General features: G+C 50.2%; 1 protein-coding gene across 5 annotated transcripts in view; it reads left to right on the top strand.

The window, feature by feature from the left end:
* CALCOCO1 (calcium binding and coiled-coil domain 1) overlaps window positions 1-9,797 on the top strand; it is a 17,253-nt gene extending 7,456 nt beyond the window's left edge. For 2 of the 5 annotated variants that reach the window (XM_025400971.1, XM_025400975.1), the window contains 9 exons: window positions 865-955; window positions 4,201-4,356; window positions 4,573-4,827; window positions 5,296-5,421; window positions 6,230-6,325; window positions 6,678-6,786; window positions 7,016-7,215; window positions 7,707-7,813; window positions 8,789-9,797. In XM_025400971.1, the coding sequence (XP_025256756.1) occupies window positions 865-955; window positions 4,201-4,356; window positions 4,573-4,827; window positions 5,296-5,421; window positions 6,230-6,325; window positions 6,678-6,786; window positions 7,016-7,215; window positions 7,707-7,813; window positions 8,789-8,966 (1,318 nt within the window). In that variant the 3' untranslated portion in view covers window positions 8,967-9,797. Of the gene's footprint in view, window positions 1-864; window positions 956-4,200; window positions 4,357-4,572; window positions 4,828-5,295; window positions 5,422-6,229; window positions 6,326-6,677; window positions 6,787-7,015; window positions 7,216-7,706; window positions 7,814-8,066; window positions 8,139-8,788 lie in introns of all 5 variants that reach the window. The other 3 variants (XM_025400970.1, XM_025400973.1, XM_025400974.1) reach the window with 3 other exon arrangements.
* The last annotated feature ends 302 nt before the right edge of the window (window positions 9,798-10,099 follow it).

The following is a 10,099-nucleotide window of genomic DNA, read 5'->3' as shown; positions in this document are numbered from 1 at the left end:
AAAAAAAAAAAAAAAAAAACTGTTTAAAAGAAAGAGGTGTTCTATCCAAGGCCCAAAGTAATGAGTGAGTTCATCTGAGAGGCTTTTTCAGGATATGTTAGTCTCACCCTAGGGAAATATTAGATGTCAGCATTCTAAGTCATAGGTTAGGAAAGCAGTGGTCAGATTGAGCATCTGGAAAAGATTAGAGGCTGTCTAGACCAGGGGTCAACAACTATGGCCCACAAGCCAAATCTAGCCTGCCACCTGTTGTATAACGCATAGGTAAGAATGGTTTTTACATCTTTTAATGGTTAAGAACAAATTAAAAGAAGAATATTTTGTAACATGTGAAAGTTGTATGAACTTCAAATCTGTGTTCAAGTTTTATTGAAACATCATGCTCATTCATTTACATATTGTCAATGGACGGTCCTGCACTACAATGGCAGAGTTGAGTAGATGCCACAGAGACCACATGGGCTGCAAAGCATAAAATCTTTACTATCAGGCCCTTTACAGAAAAAGTCTGCCAACTTCTGGTCTAGATCAAAAGTTTACAATCAATAATGACTGCCCTCGTCTCAAAAAGACTAGATTCTAGTCTCTTGATTGAGTGAAAACAATGGGAGCCATCAGCAAAACATTCCTTAAAATATTACATAAAAAGATAAGAAAAACTATTTGTTTCTAAATTCTTCTCTAGAACCTGGAATCTTGGTTTCCTGGGGCTTAGAACTGGAGCTGGCTTAGGGATTTATGCATCCCAGAGTGAAATGGAGCTCTGGGCCTAGAGCAGCAGCAGCAGAGCACAAGACAGAGGCCTGAGTCCATTCCTTCTCTGGGTGGAGCAGATTGTCTGACATGTCATCCCACCAATCACAGGCTTAGAGACACAGTGAAGGCCCTGACTCGGGAACAGGAGAAGCTTCTTGGGCAACTGAAAGAAGTACAAGCAGACAAGGAGCAAAGCGAGGTAAGAGGCTCAGAGTTGATTTGCTTTCTCCATTGCCCAGTCAGTGTTTGATTCCCTTTCGAGAGCCAGACACCAAAGGGAATACAAATGTAAAGAAGACATTGACATTGTGTGCACTCCACTAGGGAATATAAGACATATACCCAAATCAGGATTAGTCAGAGTGGAAAAGTGGAATATAAGAGTACAATCCCAGCTCAGTGCAACCTCTGCCTCCTGGGTTCAAGCAACTTTCATGTCTCAGTTACCTGAGCAGCTGGGATTACTGGCGCATGCCACCATGCCCAGCTAACTTTTGTATTTTTAGTAGAGACAGGGTTTCACCATGTTAGGCAGACTGGTCTTGAACTCTTGACCTCAAGTGTTCCGCCCACCTCAGCCTCCCAAATTGCTGGGATTACAGGTGTGAGCCACTGCACCTGGCCTCAAGAGAAATCTAATAAAGTATTGTAGAGCTCCAGGGAGGTGTATGAGTGCACATCTTGTTAGAGACATAAGAAAAGTCTTTTTAAAAGGGGTGTGGAGGCCAGGCACAGTGGCTCACGCCTGTAATTCCAGCACTTTGGAAGGCCAAGGCAGGCGGATCACCTGAGGTCAGGAGTTCAAGACCAGCCTGGCCAACATGGTGAAACCCCGTCTCTACTAAAAATACAAAAATTAGCCAGGTGTGTCAGGTGCCTGTAATCCCAGCTACTCAGGAGGCTGAGGCAGGAGAATCATTTGAACCCGGGAGGCAGAAGTTGCAGTGAGCCTAGATCACACTATGGCACTCCAGCCTGGGTGACAGAGTGAGACTCTGTCTCAAAAAAAAAAAAGCAGGGGAGGGCCATGGCTGGGCATGGTGCTGTGATCATAACACTTTGGGAGGCTGAGGTGGGAAGATTGTTCAAGCCCAGAAGTTCAAAACCAGCCTGGGCAACATAGTGAGACCCCATCTCTACAAAAAATTTTAAAAATTAGCCAGGCATGGTGGCATGCACCTGTAGTCCCAGCTACTCAGGAAGCTGAAGTGGAAGGATTGCTTGAGCCCGGGAGGTCAAGCCTGCAGTGAGCTGTGATCGCACCCCTGCACTCCAGCCTGGGTGACAGAGCAAGATTCTGTCTCAGAAAAAAAAAAAGGGATGGGGTGTAGGGCATGTAGTAGCCTAGTACTTTCAAACCTTTTTAGCAGAACCCTTTCCTCTCCTCCCACCAATAAAGTTTTTCATCTTGTGTGGACTCTTACTGAATAAACAAAAACAATATTTTATTACTATGAATTTATTTTCATAAATCTGAATGTATAACATTTACTTAAAATGTAATGAAAGCAATTAGGTAATTTTGAGGCATACCAAACTTTGAAATGAGAGGCTATGGATGACTGTTCTGTCAGCCTCAGCAACTAATATATTTCTGTATTTTATTTTGGTTGTGCAGTATTGAGAACACCTTGAGTCACACACAAGTAGGTGCAAATGATAACAATTTTTAAACTGTCCACCTTGCAACTCAGTTTACTCTTCAATTCAATAGAAAATACAATAGAAACTATTCTGAGCTTTGCACAAAAATGAATTAACCTGGAAACACATGCCAATTGGTGATCTCCAGTGTGTTAACTTGTGATTTTATGCGTGTTTGTTTGTTTCTTTGTTTTGAGACAGAGTTTCATCTTGTTGCCCAGGCTGGAGTGCAGTGGCACGATCTCGGCTCACTGCAACCTCTGCCTTCCAGGTTCAAGCAATTCTTCTGTCTCAGCCCCCTGAGTAGTGGGATTACAGGCACCCGCCACCACGCCTGGCTAATTTTTTGTATTTTTAGTAGAGATGGGGTTTCACCATGTTGGCCAGGCTGGTCTCAAACTTCTGACCTCAGGTGATCTACCTGCCTTGGCCTCCCAAATCACGCTGAGATTACAGGCGTGAGCCACTGCACCCGGCCTTGTGTTGTTTTTTTTAACATAATTGTTAATAATTTAGAGGACGTTCAAATCAAATATCTGCAGAACTCCTAAATCCCTTCTTCAGTACCCTGGGTTTGTGTGGAAGATCGTTAAAAACCCTTTGCTCAGCAGTGAGAATAGGTAGAATTTGAGTAGACAGAGATGAGAGTGAGGATATTCTAGGAACAGAGAAAGACATGAGCAAAGGCTTAAAGGACAGAACACTCAGGGCAGTTGAATGTGTGGGTGAAGTGTTTGAGATAAGGCCTTGGTTAGACTGTGGAGGATCTTGAGCTTCATTTTTATTCCACAAGCAGTGAAAGGCTTTGATGATTTTTCAAGCAGGGGTGACATGAACTGTACTTATGGCCAGGTGTAGTGGCCCACACCTGTAATCCCAACATTTTTGGAGGCGAAGGCAGGCGGATCCCTCGAGTCAGGAGTTCAAGACAAGCCTGGGCAACATAGTGAGACCCTGTCTCGTCTCTAAAAAAAAAAAAAATCACAAAAACTAGGCAGGCATGGTGGCACACACCTATAATCCCAGCTACTTGGGAGGCTGAGTTGAGACAATTGCTTGAGCCCAGGAGTTGGAGGCTGCAGTGAGCTGTGACCATGCTACTTCACTCCAGTCTTGGCGACAGAGTCAGATCCTATCTCTAAAAAAGAACATAACTGTACTTAAAAAATCAGAACTGTACCTAAAGAAGAATAATCTGATTGCCTTGTGGAGAATGAGCTAGTTATAAAGTTATTCAGTAGTCCAAGCAAGGAATAACCAGAGTCAGATAACGTGGTTGTGGTGGTAACAGAGGAGGGGAAATGGCTGTGACCAGGATGGAGAAGCAATAGGCTTTTCTGTGGGCTGCTAGGGAGAGGACAGAGCCAAGCATGGCACCAAGGACACCAGGTTACTCCATCCTGAGTAACGTGGGAGCTAGTTGTTACCATGGATGGAAATAAGAGTAGGAAAGACTGGAATGGGGTAGGAGGTAGACTGTTGAGTTTGAGGGGCCTGTAGGGCATGAAGACTGAGTTTTGATTTAAGAGAAAGAATGGAGTAGCAGAAATGGTACATGGAATGCCTACATGGAAGACCCGAGGCTATAATGCTGGATACCTCAATCTGGGAGCTGGAGACTGGATATGCAGGATTGAGTCCTTTGAGCTGAGAACCCAAGAAGGGCTGGCAATAGTTGAAGGCTTGAGTGTGTGTTAAATCTGAGAAGTGGAACCTTGACCACTCTCATCACAGTGGTTCACCTCCCGAGCCACCCCAACACACATACCCCTTTCCTTACCTGTTTTCCGCTTCCATCAGGCTGAGCTCCAAGTGGCACAACAGGAGAACCGTCGCTTAAATTTGGACCTGCAGGAGGCCAAGAGCTGGCAAGAGGAGCAGAGTGCTCAGGCCCAGAGACTGAAAGACAAGGTGGCCCAGATGAAGGATACCCTAGGCCAGGCCCAGCAGCGGGTGGTGAGTGAGGCCCCTTGGCAACAGGAAACAGGGAAAGTTCCAAGGGCAAGTTATAGAAAAGCCTAAGTGTCTAAAGAGAAGGGGAAAGACATGGCTAAAGACAAAACAACACAACCCCGAGTCCTAATGCAGTGGAGTGGAGGGAGCGTGGTTACCTCCCCGGCTGACAAACGGTTCACTGGGAACTCTGATCTCCATCTCCTCCTTTCTCCTGAGGCTGAGCTGGAGCCCCTGAAGGAGCAGCTTCGAGGGGCCCAGGAGCTTGCAGCCTCAAGCCAGCAGAAAGCCACCCTTCTTGGGGAGGAGTTGGCCAGCGCAGCAACAGCCAGGGACCGCACCATAGCCGAACTACACCGCAGCCGCCTGGAAGTGGCTGAAGTTAACGGCAGGCTGGCTGAGCTCGGTTTGCACTTGAAGGAAGAAAAATGCCAATGGAGCAAGGAGCGGGCAGGGCTGCTGCAGAGTGTGGAGGTAGAGGGATGGGGGGGCACCTGGCAATCTGATGGCCACTGCCCCCACCTCTGTGGGGACTCCTACATGTGGTCAGATCCTTTGGGAGGAGAGAAGAGGGGTTGAGAACCTTAGAGGACTCGGGTGGAGAGGGGCTTTGAGGGAGGTACACTTTACTTTCTAGGCATGACCCATCCCTAACCGGGGTATCCCAATCCTGATCACCAGAGTACCTTCCTTGGAACACAAACATTTTTTGTCCTAGGCCCCAGACCCTGCCATAATGCCCATTCCTGATCAAGCAGCACCTGCCTTCATGTCCTGTCCTTCATTCAGAGGGTACAGGAAATGAAGGCAAAAGGGGGAAAGTGCTCTAAAAATGATGCTTTAAATAAAGGAAAGGACACAGTAAGGGATAGTGCTAATGACAGTGGCGTTCCTTTTTCTTCCCCTCCCACCCTCCCATTTTCCTTCTTGGCTATCTCCCAGGCAGAGAAGGACAAGATCCTGAAGCTGAGTGCAGAGATACTTCGATTGGAGAAGGCAGTTCAGGAGGAGAGGACCCAAAACCAGGTGTTCAAGACTGAGCTGGCCCGGGAAAAGGATTCTAGCCTGGTAAGGCACCCAGCCACCAAGGGTCCTGTCCTGTGGCCTCCTGAGGCGTCCATACCCCTTCTCTCTGTCTTGGGTATGGGCTCAGAAGTACTAGGTGTCCACTTACATGTTGGGTGGCATTTCACTTGCGTAAGCAAGCCCTCGTTGGTTTGAAATATGCATTTTTTGCCGGGCGCGGTGGCTCAAGCCTGTAATCCCAGCACTTTGGGAGGCCGAGACGGGCGGATCACGAGGTCAGGAGATCAAGACCATCCTGGCTAACATGGTGAAACCCCGTCTCTACTAAAACATACAAAAAACTAGCCGGGCAAGGTGGCGGGCGCCTGTAGTCCCAGCTACTCGGGAGGCTGAGGCAGGAGAATGGCGTAAACCCGAGAGGCAGAGCTTGCAGTGAGCTGAGATTCGGCCACTGCAGTCCAGCCTGGGCGACAGAGCGAGACTCCGTCTCAAAAAAAAAAAAAATGCATTTTTTGCTGCTCTCAGGGCACACATCTGGGCCCAGTAGAGGTGACTTAGGAGAATTATAGAGTGGCTCCTTGGTATGACCAAGGCCTCTGCACCCCAGTCTACAGGCAGTCATCCAGGACCCACTCGAGAGGCAGAGACTAAGACTTAGAAAACTGAGTCTCTGGGGCCCAAGACACAGGACTCATGGAAGAAGAGTGTTGGGAATCCCCGTGTGCGTCAGAGCAGGAAGGAAGCAGGGACATGGGGAGACCTGGTTCTAGATTGTTGGTCCTGGTCCCAGAGCCCAGGTTCTTGGGGGTACATTCTAGGCTCCAGATTCCATCGGGCCCTCTTCCCTCAGGTACAGTTGTCAGAAAGTAAGCGGGAGCTGACAGAGCTGCGGTCAGCCCTGCGTGTGCTCCAGAAGGAAAAGGAGCAGTTACAAGAGGAGAAGCAGGTGAGCACCCAGGCCCTGTGGATGCCACAGGTGAGGAATTGAGGGCTAGAAACTTTGTAAATTCCCGTCATCTCTTGGCTTAGAAACTGTTCTCTCCAAGAGGGCCCATACCCTGGCTTCTCTTATTAGCGGACTTGGCAGGACAGGAGATGATCTCTGGGAGAAGGGAGGGATGTAAGTGGTGAAGCAGGGGTGCTGGGGGGAGTGTCTGCCTGAAGTTGCCCCAACCTTTGCTGAAGGCATCTAATCCTGAGGAGCTAAGAGTTCTTGGGTGCAGAGAATGGCTCTGCAGGCTAGCAAGATTGGTACCTTCATGTTCTCTAGCACCTGCCTTTTTCCTTCCCAATTCCAGGAATTGCTAGAGTACATGAGAAAACTGGAGGCCCGCCTGGAGAAGGTGGCAGATGAGAAGTGGAATGAGGATGCTGCCACAGAGGATGAGGAGGCCGCTGCGGGACTGAGTCTGTATAACCCCAGTCTTATAACACCTCTTCCCCTCTCTACCCTCCGCTGTTGAGGAAGGCTCCATGTAACCTTGCTGGGAGCTGCCTCTGCCTTCTATGTGTTTTGCCTTTTCTTTCCCAGACCCTGGCCCCTGTTTAGTCTAATGATACCCCTCATCCAGAGGAGACAGCTGGTCCAACCTTCTCACAACACATCCTTCTTCTCTGCCTGCTTCATCTCCTACAGGCTGCCCGGCAGCTCTGACAGACTCGGAGGATGAGTCCCCAGAAGACATGAGGCTCCCACCCTATGGCCTTTGTGAGCATAGAGACCCAGGCTCCTCTCCTGCTGGGCCCCGAGAGGCTTCTCCCCTCGTTGTCATCAGCCAGCCGGCTCCCATTTCTCCTCACCTCTCTGGGCCAGCTGAGGACAGTAGCTCTGACTCGGTGAGCAGTGGAGGAGCCTGTACAGAAGCAGTAAGGAGGGGTAGGGCCAAACCCAAGTGTCCCAGCCTGGAGTGCAGCACGATCTTGGCTCACTGCAGCCTCTGCCTCCTGGGCTGAAGCAATCCTCCCACCTCAGTCTCTCAAGAGTAGCTGGGACCACAGGCACACACCCCCAGCTAGTTGGAGCAAGAACCTTAGCCATACAGGGCTCTTTTTCCCAGGAGAGAAGAGGCAGGCCCAGCCTCTCTTCAAGGCCACACCAACAGATATCATCCCAAAACCCAGACCAGCCCAATAGCCTCACTGCTTCTCCTCCGCACTCATTCTCTTATTACCCACCAGCCCCTCGAAACGCCTCTCCTGCTGCACCCTTCCTAAGCCCCTCAGGTCACTATCCTAGCCTTGGCTGCTCTTCCCATACTGTCCCAATGTGCTGCTCCCCCATCCTGGGACACCACTCCAAAGCCCAACCCTATCTTTTCGGCATCCAGGAGGCTGAAGATGAGAAGTCAGTCCTGATGGCAGCTGTGCAGAGTGGGGGTGAGGAGGCCAACTTGCTGCTTCCTGAACTGGGCAGTGCCTTCTATGACATGGCCAGGTGAGTTCAACCAGCAAGGCCAGGAGGGAGGTGGTAGGAGGTCAGAGGGAAAGGGCATCCGTGTGGACAGTCACCAGGCCCTGCTGCCAACCCCTTCCCTTCTTGGCCTCAGCCAAGAAAAGGAGATACAGGTATGGTTAACAACAAAAATGACTTACTGCTCCAAATCCCAGATGCCTTCAAGTAATCCCTCCCCCTATCTTATCAATGCACTCAGAGGTCCTGCCTTTAACTGGCTTCTATGTTGTTCTAGCACCATCTTCTGCAGAGCCCAAATTGCCCTGCTTCCCCTCTCTCCTGCCTCTACCCCTTCCCCAACCACCAGGTAGGTACTAGGATCCTCCGGGGAGGAAGGGAGGTGACCACGGCCCCCAGGGATAGGAGCAGAGAGAAGATTAGGATCCAGCATCCATCTGGCTACACCTGAAATGCTTTCCCTCTTCCCTCACTTCCCTGGGTGACCCTTAGGGAAGGGAACCTGCAGGGGTGAGGGTTTCGGTATCAGGTTGTCCCCTTCTGCCTTCCCTTTTATTCCCAGGGTCAAGGGGCAGGCACAGGGAAGAGAGATTTGATCATCTAGTCCCAGTTTTGCCTGGATGTGAGATGGGCTCAGGGCAGGGAGGGGGTGATGCTGTCATCCTTCCCGGCTGGAGCAGGAAGATGAAGGACGATGTCAGACTCATTTTCAGCCTCATTAGGCAGCAGACGGAGATGGAGGGAGGAGAGCAGGAGGTTGGGGGATGGGCTCTGCACTGCAGAGACCAGCAGAGACTAAAGAAGAGAGGACATGGGGAACTGGAAAAAGAAGGCTTCCAGGGTTGTGGGGAGAAAGACCCTGTGGGAGAGGCCAGGATGCTGCATTTGGCACAGGATAACCTGGGAACCCAGGCACATGGGTCCTGCTCCCTGAAGTCTGCAAGGCAAGAAGGGAACAGAGCACGCCGACCCTCTCCCTTTCCCCTCTGTCTCTCTTAGTGGCTTTACAGTGGGTCCCCTGTCAGAAACCAGCACTGGGGGCCCTGCCACCCCCACATGGAAGGAGTGTCCTATCTGTAAGGAGCGCTTTCCTGCTGAGAGTGACAAGGATGCCCTGGAGGACCACATGGATGGACACTTCTTTTTCAGCACCCAGGACCCCTTCACCTTTGAGTGATCTTACTCCCTCGTACATGCACAAATACACACTCATGCACACACACACTCACACGCATGCATACACTTAGGCCTCATGCCCATTTTCTATCACACTGGGCTCCATGATATTCTGTTCCCTAAGAACCGCTTCTGTGTGCCCTATTTTCATCCCAAGATTTCTCAGTTCATCCTCTCCTACCTGGCTCTTTTGTCCCAGGGAGGGGTCCTGTTCGGAAGCAGTGGCTGAATTTACGCCCTGAAAGTGGTTTTGGAGGAACCAGGATGGAGGAGGCCTTCCCCTGTGGGAATAGAATCGTCCACTCCTAGCCCTGGTTGCTTCTGATACTCACACAGCCACTGCACACACATACTCACACTCACACTCCCTTGTCTGATGCCCCAAAGCCAATTCCTGGGGCACCCTACCCTCTCTCATTTGGGGTTTCTGTTTGTTTACCTGAGTTTTCTCTGGGGCCTGCATAGAGGCAGCAGCATGGACATCACGGCCTCTCAGGTCCCTTTTGGTTCTCAGCTTCGTTGGTTCCTCTTTCTGTTCCCCCATTGCCTTCTGCGCCGCCCCCCCTGGCCTTTTCCATAACCTTAGGTATTCAGTTTGGAGGGTTTTTTGTATTTTTGAGGATTCCTGTATTCTGTATCCTGTCCTCGCATCTCCTCACATGGAAAGAAATAATGTATTTGTGCCTTCTGTGAGGGATGGGGGGAACAAGTGGTCCCAGGTATCCCCATTTCCCAGCCCCCTCTCCCTCTCCAGGTCCCCCCATAGCAATAAAAGCTTCCCCCTGATATCCATCCCTTTGTAGTTTGAACAAATATATTTATATGATATGTATGACTGTTGTCACAAAATGTGTTCTTACCATGAGGTGTGACTGGAGCACAGAGCCCAAACCTCCGGCTCTTGGACCCTGGTGGAGGGAGGAGGGAAAGAGGGGACGCATCCCTACCTCATGGCAGGGGATGCTGGGCAGTTACTCTCCTGTCATGCCTCCTGGTGTGCTGGCCACCAGTGGGTTGTCTCAAGTGGGAGTCTGGCTTGGATAATACGGCAGTTGGGGAGGGAGCAAACCGATGGGTCCATGTCAGTTCTGCTTAGGGTTTAGCCCCAGGGTGGGTGGGTGCTGTGGAAAAGTG

The sequence above is a fragment of the Theropithecus gelada genome, chromosome 11, assembly GCF_003255815.1.
Source record: "Theropithecus gelada isolate Dixy chromosome 11, Tgel_1.0, whole genome shotgun sequence".
Classification (NCBI taxonomy): domain Eukaryota; kingdom Metazoa; phylum Chordata; class Mammalia; order Primates; family Cercopithecidae; genus Theropithecus; species Theropithecus gelada.
This window is presented reverse-complemented; position numbering and strand designations above follow the sequence as displayed.